Raw genomic sequence first — 24,789 nt, forward strand, 5'->3', positions numbered from 1 at the left:
TGAACTACAACTACCAGGATTCCAATCGGCAGGGTTTGGGTACTTCCGGGTTACAGTGACTTGAGTTCCCCGCCTTTTGAGTGCAGTTCCCTCAGTGCGTCGCTTTCACAATAAGACCAATGACATTTTTTTATTTGGCGCTGTATAATGGATTTTTGAGACTTTTTAAGATGTAGCTAACTCTCCACTACTACACGCTGTATATTTACCATTAGACATGTTGCTACCATCCGACGTTGCTCGGCTCGTTTTGGGTAAGTTAATCTGTGACGTTAGCGTTAGCAAACAATGCTGCACTGTAAACAACGACTCAGACCTTAACGCAGTGAACTGTCGACAGGCAGCGACAAACACGCAGCGTATTTTGACTAACAATTTGTTTTTAAAGTCTTACGGTGCCGCTTTGTATCTCTAACTTGGTAGCTAAATGTCAAATGGTTCGTGTCTTTCTTTAGGGTATCTCCAAGAAGAGGGACTGACCGCTACAAGCCAAGCTTTTATTCATGAGAGCCCAAATCTGAAGGAGTATGCCGAGCACACCACAGCAGATGGGACTATTCCTGCTTGTGTATTTGTAAGTATTAATTTTTCTCTGATATGTTCTTACACAAACTGTCAACTGAATGGCCTACAGATAAAGATACAAAGCCCACCTATGATTCATTGTTTTCCCAACAGTCTGTCTTTGGGAAGGGCCTAACGACCATCTTAAACGAGTATGTGGCTGCCAAAACAAAAGGTAAGATTTTCTGATATTGCTCCCACCATTACATTTAGCAGTACATTTAAGTTGTACATGTGTTCTTCTGTGTGTATTGTTGGTAATTTGTAAATTTCCTTCATTAGAGTCTTGTCATGAGGTGCCTGCAATGTTGACCTCCTTGTGGAAAAAGCTGGATTTTACACTAAACCAGATCAAGTAATGAGCTTCAAGTTTCATTATCGTAAATCACTGCAAATCTAGTATTTTAGTTTGAAACCAACCACAATCTCAGTTCTTTTGAAGGTTGACTTTATATGAGATGTGTATTGCTTATATTCTTTTATATTCTATTTTTTTCCATAGGTCACTGCAGAATTCACCAGCTATATCAGCAAATCAAAGAAGTAAGAGCCTTGTTTTATTTTATTTACCTATGCCACTCTCAACACGTTGATTTAAAATATAACCAGAAGTACTATATTGATTGCATTGTCTAAGTTAACTGCATTAGCTCAAGTTTTGCTTAGACCTTTTATTTAATGGCTGCTGTCTATTGCAGCACGTTCACGCATTGGAGTAGCAAACATGGCCAGACAGCGGGTCCTGGCTGTGGCTTCAACTGCTGGTGTCATCTGCTCCTCCGTTTCTGAAACAAGCTCCATCATCAGCCCTGCACACACCTCTCACAGCATAATCAATCACTCCACTCCCATAAGCTACACTGCTCTGCAGACCAGACCAGCTTCTGGCAGTGGGACACCCCAGCAAATCCATGATGGCAACCGACAACTAAACATGCCCAGTCAGTATTACAGATCTATGGATATGCTTTACTTTCTGAATAATGTAGTTGCAGTTTGCAGAGTTTTCACCTCTAGTCCAGTCATTCTTTGAGTTTACTTAAATATTTCTCAACAAATTAATTTATTATTCACATTTTTAGCTGTGATGATCATCACTTCATCAATACAGGAAATAAAACATACATTTTAGAGTTGCAGTTTTCTGCAAAAAATATATTTATAGGCACAAAATAACTTGAAATTATTTGTCAATTACAGAGGATTCATCTGTACAGATAATCATCTCAGAACAAAGGTTAAATCCAGGACCAATGTCTCCTGGACGACGGAAATGGTAAGGAGTATTATTTTTGTTGTATTACAAATAGTAGTAGCAAATTCCATTGGCTGCTTCAATTTTAGGGGTCTGGTATTGTGCATGCTGGCTCACTGTCACACTTTCATGACTTATAGGGGCACAAAGTCATTACTTTATAAATACCTGTGCTTGTACTTCTAAAAACACAGCCTGCTTAAAATACTACTACACAAACATTATATGTTTTCAGGTTTTTATCAAACATAACATGTAAACATTCACAGTGCATGGTGGAAAAAGTATGTGAACCCCTAGCCTAATAACTTCTCCAAGAGCTAATTGGAACCAGGAGTGAGCCAACCTTGAGTCCAATCAGTGTGATGATATTGGATGTGTTGCTGAAAGCTGTCTTGCCCTTTAAAAACACACACCAGTTTTGGGTTTACTGGTTTCAAGAAGCACTGCCTGATGTGAACCATGCCTCGCAGAAAAGAGCTCTCAGAAGACCTACAATCAAGAATTGTTGACTTGCATGAAGCAGGAAAGGGTTACAAAAGTATCTCCAAAAGCCTTGATGTTCATGTGTCCACGGTAAGACAGACTGTCTACAAATGGAGAAAGTTCAGCACTGTTGCTACTCTCCCTAGGCGTGGTTGTCCTGTAAAGATGACTGCAAGAGCACAGCGCAGAATGCTGAATGAGGTAAAGAAGAATCCTAGAGTGTCAGCTAAAGACTTACAGAAATCTCTGGCACATGCTAACATTAGTAGTTGACACATCTACAATAAGGAAAACATCAAACAAGAATGGAGTACATGGGAGGACACCACGGAGGAAGCCATTGCTGTCCAAAAAAATATTGCAGCACGTTTGAAGTTTGCAAAAGAGCACCTGGATGTTCCACAGCACTACTGGCAAAATATTCTGTGGACAGATGAAACCAAAATTGAGTTGTTTGGAAAAAACACACAGCACTATGTTTGGAGAAAAAAAGGCACAGCACACCAACATCAAAACCTCATCCCCACTGTAAACATGGCGGAGGGAGCATCATGGTTTTGGGCTACTTTGCTGCCTCAAGGCCTGGACGGATTGTCATTGATGGAAAAATGAATTCCAGAGTTTATCAAGACATTTTGCAGGAAAACGTAAGACCATCTGTCCGCCAACTGAAGCTCCGCAGAGGATGGGAGATGCAACAGGACAATGATCCAAAGCATACAAGTAATTCAACAAAAGAATAGCTTCAACAGAACAAAATACACCTTCTGGAGTGGCCCAGTCAGAGTCCTGACCTCAACCTGATTGAAATGCTGTGGCATGACCTTAAGAGAGCCATTCACACCAGACATCCCAAGAATATTGCTACAGAGTTGTCCAAAATTACTCCAGATCATTGTGCAAGTCTGAAGTGCAACTACAGGAAACGTCTGGTTGAGGTTGTGGCTGCCAAAGAAGGGTCAAGCAGTTATTAAGTCCAAAGGTTCACATACTTTTTCCACCCTGCACTGTGAATGTTTACATGTTATGTTAAATAAAAACATGAAAACATATAATGTTTGTGTATTATTATTTTCAGCAGACTGTGTTTTTGTATTGTTGTGAGTTAGATGAAGATCGGAACACATTTTATGACCAATTCATGCAAAACTCCATGTAATCCCAAAGGGTTCACATACCATTACAACATTATTTTATGTGAAGCATTCATATTGTGTTGTTCAAGCTTTCTGCATGTTGACTGACAATTCTATATTATTTTCTGCTGCCTTCAGGGAAACTCCCAGAAAGAGAAGTGGTGCCCAGAGTGGGTCAAGTGGCTCTGGCAGATCTGCCACAACTGTCTGTAGCCTCAATGCAGAACCCCAGCCTGAAGAGGTTGTTGATGAGAATTTTCCTGTGAGTAGATCTGTGGGTCTCCTCAACATTGAGACTTTTGGAATAAACACAAACTTTTTGCACTCATACAAAGATCCTGGACTGTATTGTAAAATAAATGCTTTCATTTCTGGTTAAATAGGGTGAATGACATGATTCTTCATACATTTAACTTTTTACATGACATTTTTCTTGAAAGTATTGATGTTTTGCTGATTTGTGAATAATACATTTTATGAAATATGTCCATGTAATGTTCCATTTCCACAGCAACTTGTGATACAAAATGCACGTGATAAAATACTGGGGGACAGATTATTACAAGAGAAACTTGCTGAAAACATCAACAAAATCCTTGCCAAGTAAGTGCTGAGTTGGAACTTGGTATTGTCTCTGTGTATGTTGTCACGATAGATTATTCGTATATTTTTCTTTTCAGATTCAGTCAAGTTGTGACATGTTTTCAAGCAAGTTTAAAAAAAAAGGTTTTAATGTTTTCTTCTTTGTTTCATCTCTAATGTCAGTGAGCCAACACCCCAAACATCAAAAACCTCTTCAAGTACTGTGGAGGCCGACCAGTCTATAGATGAAATTCTTGGCTTACAGGTGCTGAAGAGTATAAATACTTAAACCAGTACAACTTCATACTATAATTTTGTTTTCTTCTTTCTGTAACGTATTTCCCTATATGTTGTTAAACAGGGGGAAATCCACATGAGTGATGATGCCATTCATGATATTTTGGAGCAAACAGAGTCTGATCCAGCTTTCCAAGCCCTCTTTGACCTCTTTGATTACAGTAATTATAGTTCTTTTCACTTGTTCACTTGTTACAGCTGTGTCTTGTACAGCATATAAAAAACATTCTCTGACAGTTACTTTATAACAAACATTTGCATTTGCAGATAAAACCAAATTCCCTGATGGAGACCCAGGTGATGGAGAAGTTAGCAGTATTCCAGAAGACAGTGACACTGCTGGATCTTCATCTATAGTCAGACCCCTTCAGACCGATGATCCAGGTAGTTCTACAATTTCATAGTAGGCTTCTGTAAAAGGAGACATCACTTTTGATTATTAACTTCCATCTCAAGACAGGTTACTTGAATACAAACTTTAAGTGAGAAAAGTGTCAATCTTATTGACAATACTGTGAAAACACATTTATGATTTATAATACAAAATAAAGGGAAAAGCATTTACTACATGGACAGGAACGGGTTATACATTAAATGATGTTCTACTGTTGTGTTTTTTTTTTTTTAAGGCACTACAAACAGCAGTACCGCTGCTTTGGAAACAACACAAATGACAGTCAAAATGAGAGCTGGGCAAGATCGTAAGACCAGAAAGTCTACAGCTCCCACCTTGTTAAAGAAAACTGCTCTTGCCCCCAGCAGCAGAGCATCACGGATTGAAAATAGTTCTCCTACATTGTTAGTGAGTCATCCGGAGCACAGAGGTATTTCATCTGCTGACGTGGACTCCAACAGGAAAAATAATGCCTTACTGTTCAATAATAGTGTAACGCCAATGGAGACTGATGTACCTCTGAGTACACTTTCCCCTCCTTCAAGCAGCATATCTACTCAGGAGTCTTCCGTGAAGAGCCGCACCTCCACCTCAACTGGCCTCAGTGAGTCAACTGCAGTTCCCTCAACAAGGGCCTCTGCTGCAATTACTATGCCGTTAGTGATATCAGCCTGTAATGTGGTCAAAACACAGGAGTATAAACAAGCACAAGGATCTAAAGATCAACTTTCTACAGCTCCCTCTTCTGCTCTGAGTAGTCTCCCTGCTTTTTTGTCCACTTTACCAGCTGACCTGAACACTCCAACACCGACTGCAGGCCTATCTCAAATGTCAATTTCAAGCAGTGGAGGAGATGCTCAGCCGTTGTCAACTGAATCTTCCTCTTCCGTATCTGCTTCTAGCCGGTTCACAGTTACAGCTGTGTCTGTCTCACCCCCAGCTTCAACTGGTGTGCCATTCACCACAACATCTGGCTCACCCACATCTGCTTCTACCTCTGCAATACTTACAGCCACACCTGCCTCATCCACACTTACCTCACCCACATTGTCATCCTCCAGTGCCCCAGTTGCAGCAACACCTGATTCTTCAATCACCGAATCCAGCACCACAACAAAGGCCGCAACTGATTCCAATAATATAGTATCTTTGAAGATCATCATCAGCGATAACCAGGAGGAGGAGTCTTCTACGGACACTGCCTTGAATCAGGCAATCTCAAGCATTTCTGGGGACAAAATACCTACCATCTATCTTTCCTCTCCAGCAAAGTCTCCTGGATGCCCCGGCACTCCAAAGGTCAACTTGGATGAGGCAGCACAGGCAGTTAGTGGGTTACAGAACTCTGAGGCATATGCTAGTCCTCTCAGTAGTAAGGCTGGAGCGCTGGTCACATCTCCATTACCAGGAACATCTCAGGCCCAGCAAAGCTATATAATTCAGCTACCCCAAACTAACCCTGTACTACAAGGAACTGCTGCCAGTTATGTACTTGTGTCTGAATCCCCAACCACAGATACTCCAACCAGGCAACTGATACTGCCTGCTGGTGTCTCAAAGGGACAACCTTTGTCCACCAACCCGTATGGAGTGAATGCACCAGCTCGTTCTCAGGGCTACTCCACCGGTAAGAGACAACAGACAAACAGAGTCATCTGTAATGCTGTTCACTGCTTTTTGTATTTCACCAAAACATTACTATTATGTTTAATTAATTACAGTATTACATAAAAAAAAAATTCTATTTGCAGGGTCAGCATTGATTTTACCATCACCTGTGAAACCCTTGATGCTTCCCGTTTCTGTAATGGGGCAGAATACTATCGGGAACGTCCAGATGGTGTCCAATCAGGTAGTGTAACATTATCTGCACTTAATTAGTTCATATTTCCTTTCCTGGTTCTTCCTATTCTCATTTTCACTTTTCACTTTTATCTATCACTCTGCCCCTGACATAAATTTTCTATTTATATATAACAGGATATCTTGAGATTTACTCCTAAAAGGTTAAGAACAACTCAGTCAGATCTCCATTACTTACTCGGAACAAATTTTGTCCTTAGAAACTAAGTTGTCCCAACTAATCTCACTATTTCTAAGCCTCCATCTCTGAGTATATTTTTCATTACATTTTTCATTAATAAATATTGTCATGTCAGGTTTCATTGACTGTAGACAATTAGTTTTGTCCAGAGCACTAATATTCATTAAAATAATATTGTTATATACAATCTATTCCAGCTTGTTGCCATGGCAAAGCCAGTACCGATACAGCAAACAGAATCTGTCAAACCCAAAACAACCACAGTAGCTGTCAAACAGTCCTCAACTGCTGGTAAGTTATAGGTTATATGTATTTAAGTCTCTAGCTTCAGATATACAGTATAATCATGGAAATAGCCTAACAGTGTTTTACTTTGTTACAAAATGATGTCCACAGTGCTGTCCTGCTTAGTGTTTTCATGTCACCGTCTTATTTTTCAAAATTTCAGGCACTGAGCAAAATGTGACTGGTAAAGTGATTCAGCCTGCATCTGCTGAAACTGCTAGCCAAAAGGATGCAGCAAAGGGATCCAGTCACAGGAGAATTTTAATTTTTGAGTCTTCAGCAGAAGTTCATCCACAAACTGCTGAAACAACACGAAACACCACGCCCTCTACTGCAAATACATTGATGTCCCGATCTGTCCAGCAGACTGAAAAAGATAATACACAACTTGCCCATAGGACTAAGCCTACTATCTTGGGTGGCAACAAGCCGAAGAGGAGGATAGAAACTGTCAGATGCTCAACAGATCCACAGGCTCAAAGAAGCTTGGTGAAGGAGACAGATGCGTCTATGCGTCTACAACAGAAAGATCCTGTTAAAAAGAATTCTCGCAAACAAGATCATAACATTCGTATCCAAGTTTCTCATAGTGCAAGTACAAGCAGGACTGATTTCTCACAACCGGAGGCTTTGAAGAAGCCAGAATCAGGAGGGCAATCAAAACCCGTCGACAGGAAACACAATCATGATAAGAGTAATGAAGCAAAAACTAAGTCACTATCCTGTGATTCTGCGTTGAAATCTGGAAGTAGAAAGGACAAAGAGGAGAGTGGCAGGCAAGAACCAGTAGAGAAAGCTCCTGCTAAATCCTGTGAGGTGCGTACGGAAAAGAGGGTTTCCTCTCAGGAGTCGCCAAATGTAACGGCTAACAAGGAAAATGAAATGAAGGGTAGAATGCAAGAGCAGCAACAGCAGTCAACACCATCACCCTCTCCATCAAGAGATTTTAGCCCTCCAGTTGTCATCCAGCCTACAATTAACACCCAGTCTATGGCTACAAAGGCTCCCTCAAAGACCAGCTCTCTAGCCAAGCAGGCAGCAGAGATGCTGCAGGACATCCAGGGCCTCAACTCTCCTACTTCTGGGGTGGGCAATTCAGACCTTATTCTTGCTCGGACCCCTGGAACTGGCCATAACCAGGAGGAGTCAGGTGACTGTCTCAGGACTCCTTCTCGACAGAAGAAGGGTAAAGATGGAGAGGGAACTCCAAAGCATCTAATGCCTCCCAACACCCCCGATGTCCCCACCTGCAGCCCTGCTAGTGAAGCTGGCAGTGAAAACAGCATTAATATGGCTGCTCACACACTTATGATTCTCTCCCGTGCTGCAATTGCCAGAACGGGGACACCACTGAAGGACAGTTTGCGTCAGGAGGGAGTAGGTGAAAAGTCGACCACAGGTTCAAAGATCTCTAAGAAACGCAAACAATCTTCACCCACAGCCAGTCCACCTGCAAAGAAAGAGTTAAAACAATCACCCAATAAAAAGAAAGATCGGGTGAGTATTACAAGTATTTAGTTAGGATGATGTGCAAGCAAGTCACTAACTTATTTTCTATTGCTCATCAATTAACTCACTCAGTGCTCCTGTTTCAGTGTCAGTGTTATTCAGGTTTCACGTTGTGGGTGTAAATATACATAAACAATATTTACAACTCCCACAATCCTGCAATACTAGTCAACATGTTAGTTTCCAGCTTGCTTAATTGTTTTAATAATAATGTAGACTGATGGAAATTAGGCTCAGTTTTGGCCTGAACCTGACAAGGTGAGTGTGCAAAGCTCTAAAATGGCCACAATACAAAGGATAAACTCGTTGACACATGCAGGTGAGGTGCACTGGAAACTGTACCTTTAGGTGTGTGTGGTTAGTGTTTCAGTGTGTAATGAGTATCACACAAATATAGGACTGCAAATCTGGATTTTTTCATTTAGATGGTAATAAAGGGTTTATATAAATCCTGCATGTTTGTATAGTTAGAACCCTGTACATATAATATATAAAGAGAAATTTAAATGTATATTTTGATTGTAATTTAGTTTGATGTAATTCTGATGTTCCATTTAATTCTGCAGGAAAGGAAGAAACTTATAGATTACTTTCCTCATGACTTGGATGTGGATAAGTTCCTGTCATCGCTTCACTATGATGAGTGAAACTGGACACACCAACAGATGCTACCATACCACTACCTGCTTAGGTTACTATCCAGGAATAGAACAAGCCATCTGCTAAACCAGTGCCTATGGTTTCTATTAGTGTCCTTGCCTGAGACCTTATAAGCTGCAGTCCCTCACTGGCTCCTTTAGCCAGTGACGGACTTTGGCTGACGAGTTTTCAGCGTGGACAATCTGTATAAAATCCTGTTATGTGCAACAACAGTAGGCCAACCATGGCACTTTCTTTTTTGTTTGAACCTCATTCTTCTGTTTTAATAATTGTTTTGTACTCCAACAGAATAATTGCACATTTGTGTTTGGGCACGTCGACATAATGGGTGCATGTTGTTGAAATGGGTGACTCAAAGCATTTACTCGGTCAATATTTGACTCTAATTTTGTTTTGTTTTGAAATATGTCTCTACCTTAATGAAGAGCTGTCTGTTAATGTTGTCTTGTTCAGAAAAGGTCTTGGTAATTAAAAACTGAGGTAATCAAATGTTATATTTTGTGGCATACACTCATTTTTTATATAGATATATATAGATATATATAGTAGAATCAAAAACATTCAGCATGACAGTGGCTGCCGCTTTTCTAGTTTGCATACTCTGGCTTCATTCATTGTTTTAATTAAAAAAAAACAAAAAACTAAGAAACGGTTATTCTGTGTACACATATTTTCCCCTTTCTATTGAACTATAAAATCATAGTTGGTCAGAGATTTTGTTTAACAGCTTGAAAGGTGTGTTAAAAGATGAAATGTCCCAAAATTTTGTAAAACCAATAGTTTTTTGTTTTGTTTTGGGTTTTTTTTTGTGGTGAAGAAGTTACAAGGTTTGCTTTTCATAATAAATTGTTCCTCATTCTGAAGAAGATCACCACTTCAGCACCCTCAAAGTACAGTTTGCAGCATTGGGGTTGAAAAAATAGAACTGTTCCACATTGGGACAGTCATTAAAATGTCCATTTGCGAAAATCTGGTATAAAATCCTTTCGCTGATTGATCCACTACGTTGGCGAATCTGGCAACCTCCTATTGGACCGTAAGAGACAACATACGGAAATACGCCTTTCACAATAAACGCATTTTGTCCATGAGTTGAAACCATACAGTACTTTGTATGAGATAGTTTCTATACACTCTATGGCCGCAGCTTTCTGCTACAAATACTTTTACCCTGTAACGTTAGTAGGACATGTTTGTACAGCATTTTCTTCACGGCTGAACCGCTGCACAATTTTACTTTGACACTGGAGCATTTGTTTCCGGGTGAAGAGGACAGGAAAGAGGTACGATTGTCATTTAATTTTCCCCTTGTCATAGCGAAACGTTATATTTTGTTATATCCATAACAGCACGTTGGCAAGGAACGATATTATACTACTCTCCACAAGTAAGGTGTCTTCTTATGGATTTTAAAACCCTTATTTTAATGTGCAGACGGCTAACGTGCTTATCTTAGCCGTTAGCATGTTGCTAACCGGTTAGCTTATGGATGATATGGTCGCTTCTGGCATCAGATCTGTGTTATAGATTGACGTTCATATTAACTTCCATTGTACGGTATTGTCATGAGAAGCTCGGTAATAGTAATGTTTAGCATGTTGGCCAAATGTTCGTTATGATAATGAGATATTTTATTGTTAAGAGTCACTGATAAGGATTTCATGACTAGTCTAAGTCCCAAGTTGCCGTTCGTTCTCTTGGTCAATAGGCTGCGAAAAAGCAGCGGCATTGCTGAAAGAGAAACATAAAATTGTCGTTTTGTCTTTTTCATCCTAGATTACTTGACTTGCTAGACGTCGACTGACATGGCAGCAAATGGAGCGAGCTGTGAACAGCCCCAGAAACGTGCAGGAGCTAAAGACAAACAAAATGGAAGGTCTACAGGTCAGTATTGGTAAACTACAACTTTTAAAATGTGCAAAACACACGTTAACGCTGACTTCATCTCACATGCTGCTGAAAAGTTCAGGTTGTGTAATCACTGATGGCATGGAGTAGATAATAACAACCACAAGACTCGTATCAGTAATAAAACTTTCAGGCTGATCCATTTTTTCACGTTTTAAAGGTCCAAGCAACTTGACCAGCATTGGAGCAAGAACAGACGCAGAAACTGACTTGTCGATGTCATATGTATCATATTTTTAGCTTTACCAATGCAACAGCATGCAGTAAGTGATGTAGTTATAAGTGTTGCACTATGTCAGAGTGATGGCAGTTATGTTTGTTCTCCAGATTTGTCAATAAGAGAAAGAAGACAGAAGGATAAGGAAGAGCGTTTGTCTCTCGTATTATGGAGGAGACCTGTCATCACATTACGTTACTTCCTCCTGGAGACCCTCATCAAGCTAAAGGAATGGACGTTTAAGTAAGAAGTTAAACAGGTTTCTCTAGTGTGCTTTGTCTCTTATGCTAATCCTCTGCTGATCTTATGTCCTGTTGCTGTTGGCTTTTACTGCAACTGCATTGCTCACCTATTAGTAAAGCAAACATATTGTATAGTCTAAACTTTTTTGCGTGATTTGTCTGCCTTTGAGAAGTTGGAGTAAATTTGTTAATGAGCTTACCTTTATAACAAAGACGTTGGGCAGGTGTTGTGATCAAAACCCACTGGGGATGTGGCCTTCAAATAAAATTTAACAGACAACATAATTTTTTCAGTTTGTATGTTCATAACTTGTTTCCTGGTTGACATTTTGTTTTCCTGCCTTCCTGTCCAGGCTTTGGCAACGTCGAGGCACAGTGTCCTTATTTTTGGTCTTATGTTCTGCCTCCTACTTGGCGTACTATACTGAGGGAACACATCAACAAGTAAGAAATGACAGTGATATTAATAAGAAACACAACTGCTTCATCACAAACTTGTTCAAAGGTTAAGGTTAAGTCACCCTTAATAAACCTTAACTGCTTCCCCCACCGGAAGATAACGTAGTCTGCACTGTTGTCAAGTAACCCTTGATCATGCAGTCAGTTGGCTGAACATTATGTTTACAAAGTCCTCTGTTCAATGGTGTGTTCAGTTCAGTTAAAGGGCTAAATTGGTGAGATTACTCACATTTTCAATGATGAATGAATACACAACTCAGTACAAGTTAAAAAGTAAAATACAAGCAAATTGACATTTTAAAACCATCACAGATGTTTCCCTCTAAAGCTAGGTGAATTAAATCTATTTTTACACTATTGCCATTTTGACCCTAATCATGCCATGATTACATGTTGTTACTCTTTAACTGATAAATTAATTCATATCAATGTAATGTAAATTTTTTTATCCTGAACAGACATTGCTACTGAAAGTGTCATAACAGTATTTAAAAACAATTTATTTAAGCATGTTTGCTTCCACTTTCTTTGACTGTAGTATGTTCAGTACCTGGAGAAGAAGTTCTTATGGTGTGCCTACTGGGTAGGTCTTGGGATCCTGTCCTCAGTAGGCCTTGGAACTGGACTGCACACCTTCCTTCTCTATCTGGTAAAAAAACAAAACAAAACACAAACTGTAATGAAATATGTGCACACAAAATGGCTCTACATGAATTAGCACAGACGACAGACAAACTCACAACCAATATACATGTTAATTTCCAGTGGGAATAAGTAACATTTGAATTCACAGACAACAGACATGTTTGATGTTTTTTTGTAGTGTAAGTCCTCAAAATGTATCAAATTGTTAGGCAACACTGCACTAATCAAGTTCTGCGCTGTCAGCAGGTGCAGGACAAGACACCTAAAGAGGATAAAGCTAACTCACTGCCAGATCAGTTGTTATCAGTAAAGAAATAATACATTTTATAATTAGCAACATAGCAGCAGAGACAAGTGAGAAAAGTAAAAATAGAGATGTGCTACACAGACACAATCCTTTGTGTCACATATCACCCACATGTTTTTTACGATCGTATAGTATATTTACATATTTCTATCTCTCTATTTCATATCTCACATGCTGCCTATATTTCAACAGCCAAATGTCTGTCTCTCTCTCTCTCTCTCTCTCTCTCTCTCTCTCTCTCTCTCTCAGATCTTCTCCTTCTTTATTTTGTTCTTTATTTTGGTCGCACATTAACCATTGCGGCTCCACGGTAAAAGTGGAAAAAGTGCTATGCAGATTCCTGCTCAGATCAAATACAAATAGTAGGACATATTGCATTAAGATTTGGATTTGTCTAGGACAAATGTCCCTAAGCTTAGGGAATACTGTTATCTTAAAGGGAAAACGTCAGAGAAAACTAGTGCATTTCCTAGGCAAATCACAGAGACTTTTGATTAGATGATTTATTGGTTGGAGCAATACACAAACCTTTAGCCATGGAGGCCACAGAGAAAGGTTACCTATGGAACCACTGAGCAGATCAAAATATATGTAAAGGTAAAACTGGTAACTATCATGATCTGGTCAGCTGCATCAAGATGTGTTATGTATATCTGATATATGTTGTAGGTGTTTTTTTTTTCGTTTTTTTTTTGTTAGCACATGGACTTTCATGAAGATGGTAGATATACCCAGGAAATTAGTCATGTTTAATACTGCTGGGTACTTTTCATGTGTCTGTTCCTATAATTGCCACAGGATGGCATCATACTCTATATTCAGTGTCTTTTAAATCTCAAAAACTCATTCCATTTTGTCATTTGTCATAACCAAGGATAACAAGGAGTTGGTCCTGGTTAAACCAAATGTCATTGTTCCCTGACAGGTCACAGTATGACTATATCACTGAGTCACTAAAATATGTGTTATTTGTGTTGCTTGTGGTTAAAAAGGACATTTTAGAAAAATGAGAGAGGGGAATAAATTCTGCACCATAGTTCACTTTAGTCTGATGATGTGGCTTCTGTTCTTTAAAAGTAGTGCAGATGTGGGCCAGCTGAGTCAGCTATTTCCATTATAATGTAATAATGGGAAAATATGGAACTGCGACCTTTCTGTTTTTCAGTACTGGTGTGTACTCCTATTAATGCCTTACAGCTCAGCTCAACATGTATTTGTTTGTGTATTTTTCTTCATCTTCAGCAATTTGGTCCAACAATAAAGCAGTAGGGGTGTGTATACTTTTGTGGAGACATACAGAAGGTGTGACCTCATCCTCTTTTCCCCTTCTGTTAAAGAAAGCTTTCTTTCTGAGTGGTTAGTGCTGTCATCTCTTCCATATGGAACAAAATGTTAAAACTGTTACTCTTATTCATTTTTTACAGTTACCAGCTTTTACTCTTTGCGATTGTGATGCTTTTTTTTAGACACTTTTTTTTCTCAACTTTATTTTGCATCCAAATTTGATGCCTTTCTGGGGCATCGTTGATAGTCTGCCTTATGTTACTCATCCTTTCTGACATTACACTTGGAAGTGATTAAAATTCATTGTGTCTAGACAATGAAATTGAAATCAGTCTACCTAAAAATGTAGTGGCTTTGATCTCCTGTCTAAGATGATATTGCTCTTTATTTGCAACTTACTATAGAAACTTATTTGGTTTGGACACTTGACAAAGCCTTTTCTCTGACATTTGGAAATACTTTGGGATACTGTGTTGCATATTTCCTTTAGGAGGTGAAAGGGCTCATGTGACTCCAAGAGCTAAAACTATGTTTTTGAAAAGACATAAAGACACACTTCAAACTACTGAATAAATGATTCATTTCAGCAGCACTCTCTGTGGGCTGTAGCTGTGGCACATAGCTTTTGAAGACTCGGAGGCGAATCTGTTGAATTATTATTTGAAACATGAGTAACATGTTTCTAAAATATGAGTTTTAATATTGCTCTCACTTTGACCACCCGAGGCATGTGTTGATCCAAGACGTTTGTCTAACAAAGCATCAGGTAGTTCCAATGCACAACCACTTGAGTTTTAACACTGGTATTGTGTTTTCGATTCACATAAGCATCCACATTAGTGCTCAAGGTGATTTTCGTAATGTGTGTGCCACCAATGACTCAAACCAGTGTTTGGCGGTGATTCAGTTTGGTTTTCTTGGTTTTCAGGCTGTGTAGATGGGAAATGAATTGATTATCTGCACTGCTGTAAGTGCAATTAAAGTTTGATTTACATAGCCAAAATTGTCAGTCGTGACAGACTGCAATTTACCTGTTATTTAAAAAAAAGGTGTTGCAATGACTTGTAATTCTTTAGGAAGCAGTAGCATCTCAATAAAACTAAGTCACCAAAACAATTGTCCAAATGGTATCTTTTATTGAGCTGTAGTGTAAGAAACACATTGTTTAACACGTCTCACTACCTACATGCCTTCTCCTGGCAACGTTGGGAATTCCAGTTGGGAATTCTAAATTAAGGATTAAATCAGACTTTTTGGCAGTTCAGAAGTGATTTCTTACTCTCAGACAATTGGTTTATGGTTTCCCCTTTGCTTTATTGTCATATGTCCTGTCATCTGCACAAGGCCAACAGTCTCTCACATACCAGCCCAGGTGTGTTCTTTATCTTATTCTTTAATAGTTTAAATTCCAGCATTATCATGTTGAAAGCTCTGATTTCCTCCAGCTTTTGTATGATCCTTTTAAACCCCATCTCATATTTATCTAGAAGGCTCTGGAGTTTATTCAGTATATGGTGTTTAAGAAATATCTCTTGTGAGAATAGTGTTAAGGCAGAAATTGATGCACATAGATATGTTGAGCAGCTTTGCGTGAATCTCACTGCTGATCCTGATCAGTTGAATCGAGAACACCACACAAAGCATCTCTGACCATCTACAATTTTTTTCCACAGAAAAGAAAAAACTTTGTTTACATTGTTAGTCACATAATTTAAGCCCTCTATGCACAAGGAGAATATATCCTGTTTCTCTCTTCATAAAACTTTGTGTTCACAGCAACTCCTATCCTTACTGCCCACTCAATGTTGATGTCAGCCATAGACAGGAAACTCCCTGCGTTCATTTTCAAGGAAAAACAGATGTAGCTTCAGCAGAGTTACACTGTGAGTCTACCTCAATCCTAAAGCATTGATAGCCCCATAGAGAGAATGAGATCATGGTGCTCATGGGAAAGCAGATTTACTCATCATTATGATCTAATGATTCATCGTGATGTTTTGGAGGTCGTTGCTTTGCATTTTAACTGTCTGATTCTAGTCATAACATTGTGGTAAACTTAAGATTAAAGAAGGAGATTGTTGCTTTTAGTTTTGGATCTGTCTGTTAGCCACTTCATCAGATCAACAATTTTTCCACTGTTTTCCATGATTTTCCACTGTAATGATGGAGCTAAAGATGTTGTCGTCCACCGCTGTGTCAGCCCTATTTACCTTATGTTTTTTCCTTTCTTGTCACTTTCCCAATAACGAATGCCTATTTAGACTCATTGCTGGTAAGTCTCTTAAGGACTTAAAAATTGTTGGTATGTTGTTTGTTCCATGTCAGACTTACATAAGCTAATAAATGGAATACTTCTAATGATATTTGTAGCCTCACAGATCAAGCTAGTGAGCAATGTTCTTAAATCAGTATCATTAGTAAATTAATAAATTGGGTAGGTACATGAAATGTACGGTATAAGTAGTAGCCAAAGAAGAGAAATGTATCTGACCTGTATGTGAAAAGTTATGTTATCCCAGAGGGGACTGAACAAAGGTTCAATGCAGAGCCACTGTATCACTTGTCAGACGAGTGAATCAGAATTTGTTCAAGTTTGAATCAGAGTGTAGTGTTTTTTCTTGTTAACACTTACTTGCTGTGTCATGAAGAAGTCTTGAAGTTTGGTTTGAAAGACTGCATTGTGTAAACTAAAGAAGCATCCTGTGTGCTCTTAGTCGGGTGGGGAGCAGTTGACACACTAATTGTGTTCCGTCCATCCACTGTCAGAGTAGCTTCTATCATCCTAAAGAGACATAATGGATTAGTTGTGCTGTAGTTACAGGTGGGCCAACTACTACTGAAGCCAGGTGCCACCTGGAGGGCTTTTTTCCCTTAATGATAAATGATGACATACCTACCTGTCAGAGAGAGTTCTTGGTAAAGACTGTGACTCAGCTCTTGTGTGTCTGTACCTGTGGCTCTATTAGCACATGAGCTGTGTTTAACCATGCAGCAACAGGTTTTAAGTAACTGGCGATATTTAAACCTTACTTAATTTTAAATAGATTAACTTTTTTGACATGCAATGTTAATAATCATACTTATAATGTGTAGCAAAATCTAATATCTGAGGGGTAGGTTTGTATTAACAGCAGTAAATGACACATTTACAATCTCATGTAGGCACATGCCCAAGTGGAATGATAGACACTAGTAATGATTGTCTGTGTGCATATAAGTAGTTTTCATCTGATTCTAATGCATCTGCCTGTCTCTGTTTTAGGGGCCTCACATAGCATCAGTAACCCTGGCAGCATATGAGTGCGGCTCCACAGACTTCCCAGAACCTCCATACCCAGACCAGATTATCTGTCCCCAGGATGAAGTGGATGGTAACATCTCCCTCTTCTCAATCATGTCAAAGGTCCGACTGGAAGCCTGCATGTGGGTGAGTAGTAGTTAGAACAAAGAGACAGTACGGTGATCAACATTAAACAATGACAAGAATGTTTGGCAGTGGGATCAGTAGGTTGTACTTTCCCAGGAATTTAAACTCCAGTTTACCCTATAAGCATGCTTATACACATGCCAGTACACACAGAACACTTTGGCATAATAATTTTAAAATGAACACTTTCACACACAGGTCAATTATGCATCATTTTAAAAGAAAGAATTCTTTCTTAAAGTTGTAGGTGGCATCAGTGGTTGTTTGTGTGTCAATATGGGAAATTAAAAAATCATTATCATGCTGAGATGTAACACTTTAAGGTGTGTGTGTGCCTAGGGTGCAGGCACTGCCATTGGAGAACTGCCTCCATATTTTATGGCCAGAGCGGCTCGTCAATCAGGAGCTGATCCTGATGATGAAGACTATGAGGAGTTTGAAGAGATGCTTGAGCAGGCTGAAGGTGCTCAGGTAAGAATTGCATACAAAGACATCTATTGTAACACTGGCATAGTCAGTATATTTTAGTAGAATCATTTTTCCCTTCTTATTTATTTTTTATTTTTCAACAAAATAATATGACTCATTTTTAATGTGAAAGATAACAGATTTAGTTTCCTGTCTTCCAAAGAAAACTCACTGCAACTACACTGAATAGTGATATGTATCTATTCCTGTTTTTGGTTCCATATTATTTTAGTTAATAATACTTTGCATACAGAGTCAGTATGATACGGTCCTATCAGATTTGGTTTCATCTTTATAATGTACAACTGACCATAGAGCCACTGTCCTGTGATTGGTCCTAAAGTGCCATGTGACTTCAGTGAAGCTCCTCCCACCTTACACTTCCAGTAAATCTTTGTGTTCGTGGGTGAGTCACCCTGAGCACAGCTCCCCCTTTAATCATCCCTCAGGCATCACTCTCTGTGCCTCCTTCTCTCTTTTCACCAGCCTCTAATTTGAATGACAGACACTTCTCTCAGGAATCAAATTCACATGATCAGATGCTGACTCAGCACAGCAAAAATCAGACAAGTGGGGTACTTTGTCTCCATCACCTATTCCCTCTTCACTGATTGTCAGCTGAATAGACAGAGGTGACCAACCTCACATCACATGTGTTTCATTATGGACATGTATTCAGGATTTTTAATAGTATTAATCTTACAGATAAGACAGAGGCACTTTATCTATCAACGCGTGCTTTATGGGAATGAATGTCACACAAAACATAAGAAAATAAGTTGTATATTGCTATAGTCAGTATACTCAAGACAAGCACAAAGATTTACATTAAAACGGTTCATTGACAATTATTGAATTTTTGTGATTATTAACTTTAAATGGCATTGAATAGTTTTATCTAAGTACAAAAAACAAAATTTTGCACAGCAAGATATGCACCCTAAATGCTAAATCCAAAAATACTTGATATAATTAAAAATTAGTTGGGTTTGAAGATGAAAACGTGTCAAGTAAGACCAAAATTTTAAATTGCTCCCAAATTTGACATTGATAAGATGCCAGGTTTTGAAATTGCCTCTTAATCTCCCTCCTGCATCGACTGTGATCCACACCATGTAACCACAGATGTTTCAGCCCCTTGGGGATGGCAATAGGATCAAAAGATCCTCTGCACTTCTTTGCCAAACGGTTTTTAGTTGTACTGCTACCAAAGTCACCAAAACAAACCAAAAAAAATCTTACAGTGCTCAGAAATAGCAGGTATCTCACCACAGTACTCTCACCAGGGTTCTTGTTCCTTGTAATTGCAAACACCACCGTTGTTTGGTTAAAAACCACACATCTGCACGAAGTACAGCATAGTTATTATAAGGAGGAAAAAAGAAGGGGATGATTATGTGCTCAGAGATATCCGTGTGTGTGTATGTAAAAATTTGTGATGCAGGCAAATGTAATAGGTTGTGAAAGTAGCACCAGAATATATTGGGCTATTTAAAAAGTTACACAAAGAGAGACCCAAATCTACTCATATGTCATATGTGGTACTAATGTTTAAATTTGTCTTTTTTGCAGGATTTTGTCACAAGAGCAAAACTTGGAGTCCAGCATATGGTGCAGAAAGTGGGATTCTTTGGGATCTTGGCTTGTGCCTCAGTGAGTACAAATTTTCATTGTTATGTGTAAAACACTTTTTACATAGATAATAAAACAATATTGGATAAATTTCTAATTTTACTTTTGTTACAACTGATTTTAAAGTTTAATCACAGTAAAGATACAGAGAGCTGTACTCCATACAGTCCCATATGTTTATGTCTAGATTATCAATCGGTAAAAAATTGTCTATTTCAGATTCCTAACCCTCTCTTTGACCTGGCGGGTATAACCTGTGGTCATTTCCTGGTTCCCTTCTGGACCTTCTTTGGAGCGACTCTAATTGGGAAAGCCATCATCAAGATGCATATACAGGTTGGTAGCTCAACTAAAACTAAAACATGGTTTGAAACTAGCAAAGAAGCAAATAACGCCACATTTTTTTTTCTTCATCTATAACATAAACCATGCAGGCACACACCACATACTCATTGCAACTTGGCTTCAGTTATTACTCATTATGCTTCTTGGTCCATGTCAAAAAATCCACTCATAAGAAAAAAGGGTATGCAGTGCTGACTGATTCACTAAACAATCCACACAACCTCAAGTAGTGTGGGAAAGATCAAACCGACTGCTTGGGACTTAGTGACTGTGAGAAACTCCTAATTGCGCGTTTCTGGTTAGCTCTTTCTGATGACACTCTGCTGCTGTGGGGATTCCTTATTCTGGTTTTAACTTTGAGATGTATCCAGATCATGTAGACAGGCTCTAGATGAAAGGACGGAAGCTTTTAAGACGTTGGTTTGGATTTTTAAAAATCTACTAGATTAAAGATAAACTTGTTAATTGGAGTGTATTGTTGAGTCTGCCACACCAGTGACTAATAGAAGCCTAACATGAGAGAAGCTGTCTGTGTGTGGCTGAGTTGCTAAGTGTCTTAACAAAACTCCATCTCTTGGTGGTACCAGCCAGTGATCTCACTCTGAGACCTTTTAGATAAAGAGGCCCGTCAGTCAGCAGGGGTTACAGAGGATATAGAGTGGACATAAGAAGCTTGATCTGAAAGAAGGAAATTGAGCAGACAGTATAAGGCTGAAGGGGAGGAGGGGGGGGGGGGGGGGGTCTCTTTTTAATTTTCTTGTTTGTACTTTGAACCCCTTGGACATTACGTGTCATATCCTGTCTTAATTTTTCCAGGGGGGCATGTGTCATGCTGTTTAAAGCTGATCACTTTCAGGACCAAGAAGGCTGTGGTTTTGCCCCCCTGCTTTGGCCTTTTGCAAACCACACAAAGCCCCTCACAGACCAAAATTTAGCCTACTGCCAGGTTTTCAGTTTTAAAATTAGTGTGTTTGTGGACAGTGACAGATGTGACCCTAATTTCCCACAGCTGTGCCTCTAAAATTAAGAATCAAAATATATGTCCATATATCTGTCTGGTATTTCTTCTAAAGGAAACTTTATTTAGATGTTTGTACAGATGTTTTTTTATGTTGGTTTGGTTTTGGCACATTTTAGGATGTTTTTTTGATTACAACGTATAACCTACCTCTAAATATTACCAAGAAGTAATGGGTGTTAAAATGTATTAATCTACCTCTTCCAGAAACTGTTTGTCATCATCACCTTCAGCAAGCACATAGTGGAGCAAATGGTTTTACTGATTGGGTAAGTGTCTGTCTTGATATGTTGTGTGTGCATGCGTGTGCTATTAATCAGCTACTATCATAGTCTTTCCCTTGGCTTTGTGGTTAGAAATGCATTTGTAAACATTTTCAGATGCATTTTGACCACTGATTGGGGTTCCTGTATGTATAAAGTCTTTCACTGCGGGGGTGTACGTGCATGCATCTTGCATTTTTCTTCACAAAGGTATTTCTTTTCCGCCACATGCCATCCGTCACCACAGCATTGGTGGTCAGGCGTGTGAGGTCCCATATGAACATGTTTGATCTGACTCACCATGTTCAGCTTTGACTGAGAGGGTCGCCCCAGTGAGGCATGAAACACAATCATGAACCTAGTAAAAAATCTTTAAGTGACTTATTACTTATGTCAGATTAAGTGAATTTTTTATACTCCTAATTTTAAAAATGTTGTGATTGTTGCAAGTGAAGTAAAGAAAAGTCAACAGGGACAATGTTTATATATATATATATATAAAAAAAAAAAAAGCCACCTCATGCTAAGTTAAGAAGTGTTATCCTGGTCTGTTGGCTATTCAGTGTTCACTTTCATTTTTACAACACCAATATTTTTAACCTTATTTTGACCTGAATCAATCCTTTTTTCTTTTCTTTTCTTTTTCTTTTTTTTTTTTTGATTAAAACTAAATACAAGGTTCTTTCCCATGAAGCCCAGATGGCAGTTGGTGACTCGCCATGATGCATTCGAATGGTGCTTCACTGCTGATACAGGATGTTTTTCTGCATTTGCTGTCCTTGTATTCATATGTTCTTGCATGCAGTGTAGGAGAGATAACAAGAATGAGTCAGTCAAAACTACTTAGGTTTATTTGAAATCAGCAATTACCCAGTCCCCCTCTGCTGTTTATTTTGTAAATCATCTCTCATGTTTTTTGCTTAGTCTAGTGAAGTCTAGACAACATGTTTATATCCTTTCTGGAGTCAGAATTGGATTTATGTAGTGGGATGGCTTTGTGTGCGAGTGTCCGCAGCCTACAGTATATTTTTCTTTTTATGGTAATGATAAGTTTGCCATCATGTAGAGATTCATTTAAACTGCTGCTGACCAAATGGTAAAACTACAGAAGCAAAGCCTCGACATGACATGAATTGATAAAATGGCATCCATTATGATTAACCCCTTGCTAAGCTAATGTTTACTTCCTAATAAGGACATGAACACGCCCTGATTAGATGTCCTTCCACCCAGAATGGTGGTAAAGGTGATGACATCATGTCGACTCACTTCCTGATTGAAGGGGCTGACACAGACGCCTATAGAGAGCTAAGAGGTATAAAAGGAAGGCTGTGGACTTTCTGCTTCATTCCTCTCTGCTGCCTGCTCCTGCTCACACTAACAGGTAGAGGAGGTAGAGGCCTCAACATAAGGGCCACTTGTAAGATGGAGCCCTCAGCAGCAGGTACCAGGATGATTGACTAGTGGATCAGTGAGGACCTTTGGTAGTGTTCAGGGAAAGAGAGGACTGCTCTCAGCCTCTTCATAGAGAATCTTTATTCTAAGGCTTCAGTTTTGGGCTCCATATCAAAGGAAGTGTGCTTGAAGGGTAAGTAATGTAATCTTCTTCCTTCTCCTGCTTTTGTCTCTTCTTTCTGTGGATGTATATGGGGATGCAACGCCAGGTCTGTGCCCAAAGTAGGACCAGCACTGCAAAAGCCATTCAGTCAGTACCTGGAAGCACAGCGGAACAAGTTGCACCATGCTGGAGGAAGTGTACCAGCGGTAAGAGCACCATGATTTTGCCTTGCACCACTTTCAAGGTGTGTGCTTTATTATTTTAAGAGTAACAGTAGATTTCATATCATACAAGAAAGACTTCATAAGATCAAGGGCCTTAATATTTTAGGAAGTTGGGAATTGTTTCTAGTATAATCCAGCTGCTACTTAATTTTTAGTATTAGTATTTGATAGTTCCCCCAGGGATTAATAACTATTCTATAAATGTGAGTTTTTTTTTTTTAGAGACAGCAAATGTTTCTAAATGACCTCAAATGTGTCTTGGTCATTACTGCAACTTATTTATCCCCAGTACCTATTTTTCTTTAGTCTGTTTTCTAAGGAAAAGAAATCAAGTCTTCAAATGGGGAAAAGTTGCTCTTGATATTGTTCTACTTTGATTTGTAGGCTCATGAAGTATATTACAATATGTTTGTATGAAGATAATTAATTGCACATCCACCCTAATTTGGGGTTTCCAGGATGAGAACTGGCTGTCGTGGGTGTTTGAGAAGGTGGTGCTGGTCATGGTCGGCTACTTTGTCATCTCAATTGTCAACTCCATGGCTCAGAGCTATGCCAAGAGGCTGCAGCAGCAGAGGCACTCTGAGGAGAAAACCAAGTGATGACGAGACAAAGCGGTACAAACATCCCAGTGACTGTGTTTCTGCTGCTGCTGAGAGCCCTCCACTCAGCCCCAGCCACTCACAACTTAACAAGTCTAACCCTCATTCATTCTCAAAGAGGCTAAACCCTCAAAAAAAAGACACTGTTTGTTGGTGTGTGTGCTTTCAAGGATGTATGTGCTGTTTGTCTCTCTTCAGGTTTTTCTTTTTTTTTTTTTTTTAAGTTCTTACTCTCATCTCACTCTGTGTGTAGTGTGATTGGTTCTACTGCTGATCTTAACATGTTACTTTAATATTAAATTAACTGATTAATTGACCTCAGAAGTAAAGCAGCGGTTTGGTGGTGACTGCTGTGTGTGGGGCAGTGCCCATCGGATGCTATGCCTTATGCAAGATGGGAAGGTCCGACTTCCCTTAAATAGAGTTCTTGACTTATAGACTTGATTTTTTTATTTAATTTTGCAACATTAATGTATGAATGGACCTTGATTTGTTTGTACAGTGTGCTGCCAGGATAACTGTTATTGAAGGTCCTTCTTTTCAGGGTTTAATTCTCCTCGTGTTTTTGTCCGGTTACACAGTAAGGCCAACTTGTCTTCTTTTGTTTCTGGAATTGTCATTTTAAAATGGTTGGAAAAAAAGCAATATCAACTTAAAACAGTGTGGTATTGACACATTGTGTAAATATCTTTTTGACAGTATGTGCGGATGTATTTCTATTCTAATGGTTTGTGAGGACACGAACTTGAACCAAAACACGAAAGAAAAGGTGATATCATTCGTAAAGTGACATTGTACTTTCAGCTAACTAGTCTCATTTATATTCTGTACATTTAGGTTGAAACATGGATCAGATCATATATAAAACATGTAAATCATGGCACTTGTTTCCAGGTCTGAGTCTGTCATTATTTCTATTCTCTTGTGGCACTAGACTAACTTTTAAGATTTTCATCCAGCTAAGCTCTGTTGCAATTG

At 39.0% G+C, this 24,789-nt stretch overlaps 2 protein-coding genes across 3 annotated transcripts; both read left to right on the top strand.

The window, feature by feature from the left end:
* The first annotated feature begins 76 nt into the window (after positions 1 to 76).
* npat (nuclear protein, ataxia-telangiectasia locus) lies at positions 77 to 9,812 on the top strand. The gene is made up of 17 exons (XM_026377965.1): positions 77 to 254; positions 456 to 574; positions 679 to 739; positions 847 to 919; positions 1,067 to 1,107; positions 1,263 to 1,505; positions 1,765 to 1,840; positions 3,580 to 3,703; positions 3,953 to 4,044; positions 4,207 to 4,288; positions 4,385 to 4,481; positions 4,588 to 4,704; positions 4,950 to 6,341; positions 6,466 to 6,566; positions 6,956 to 7,049; positions 7,207 to 8,540; positions 9,119 to 9,812. Exons 1-17 carry the CDS (start codon positions 218 to 220, stop codon positions 9,197 to 9,199), a joined length of 4,164 nt encoding a protein of 1,387 aa, XP_026233750.1. The 5' UTR covers positions 77 to 217; the 3' UTR covers positions 9,200 to 9,812.
* Positions 9,813 to 10,416: 604 nt separating this feature from the next.
* On the top strand, positions 10,417 to 24,691 carry vmp1 (vacuole membrane protein 1). 2 transcript variants are annotated; one of them, XM_026378918.1, is made up of 12 exons: positions 10,417 to 10,495; positions 10,989 to 11,096; positions 11,448 to 11,580; positions 11,933 to 12,023; positions 12,577 to 12,687; positions 17,537 to 17,701; positions 18,041 to 18,172; positions 19,742 to 19,822; positions 20,021 to 20,137; positions 21,372 to 21,433; positions 23,092 to 23,191; positions 23,668 to 24,691. In XM_026378918.1, exons 2-12 carry the CDS (start codon positions 11,018 to 11,020, stop codon positions 23,809 to 23,811), a joined length of 1,215 nt encoding a protein of 404 aa, XP_026234703.1. In that variant the 5' UTR covers positions 10,417 to 10,495; positions 10,989 to 11,017; the 3' UTR covers positions 23,812 to 24,691. The 2 variants fall into 2 exon arrangements, with proteins under 2 accessions (XP_026234703.1, XP_026234696.1); XM_026378911.1 differs by lacking the exon at positions 10,417 to 10,495 and adding an exon at positions 10,502 to 10,599.
* Positions 24,692 to 24,789: the final 98 nt, after the last annotated feature.

Source organism: Anabas testudineus, chromosome 13, assembly GCF_900324465.2.
Source record: "Anabas testudineus chromosome 13, fAnaTes1.2, whole genome shotgun sequence".
In the NCBI taxonomy this organism is placed as follows: Eukaryota; Metazoa; Chordata; class Actinopteri; order Anabantiformes; family Anabantidae; genus Anabas; species Anabas testudineus.

Bases quoted from the DNA above. Each gene is read 5' to 3' on its own strand.
- npat (XM_026377965.1), top strand. From the start codon at position 218: ATGTTGCTACCATCCGACGTTGCTCGGCTCGTTTTGG. The intron at 575-678 runs GTAAGTATTAAT...TTTTCCCAACAG, and splicing joins CTATTCCTGCTTGTGTATTT to TCTGTCTTTGGGAAGGGCCT. The intron at 4,705-4,949 runs GTAGTTCTACAA...TTTTTTTTTAAG, and splicing joins CCTTCAGACCGATGATCCAG to GCACTACAAACAGCAGTACC.
- vmp1 (XM_026378918.1), top strand. From the start codon at position 11,018: ATGGCAGCAAATGGAGCGAGCTGTGAACAGCCCCAGAAACGTGCAGGA. The intron at 11,581-11,932 runs GTAAGAAGTTAA...CTTCCTGTCCAG, and splicing joins CTAAAGGAATGGACGTTTAA to GCTTTGGCAACGTCGAGGCA. The intron at 17,702-18,040 runs GTGAGTAGTAGT...GTGTGTGCCTAG, and splicing joins GACTGGAAGCCTGCATGTGG to GGTGCAGGCACTGCCATTGG.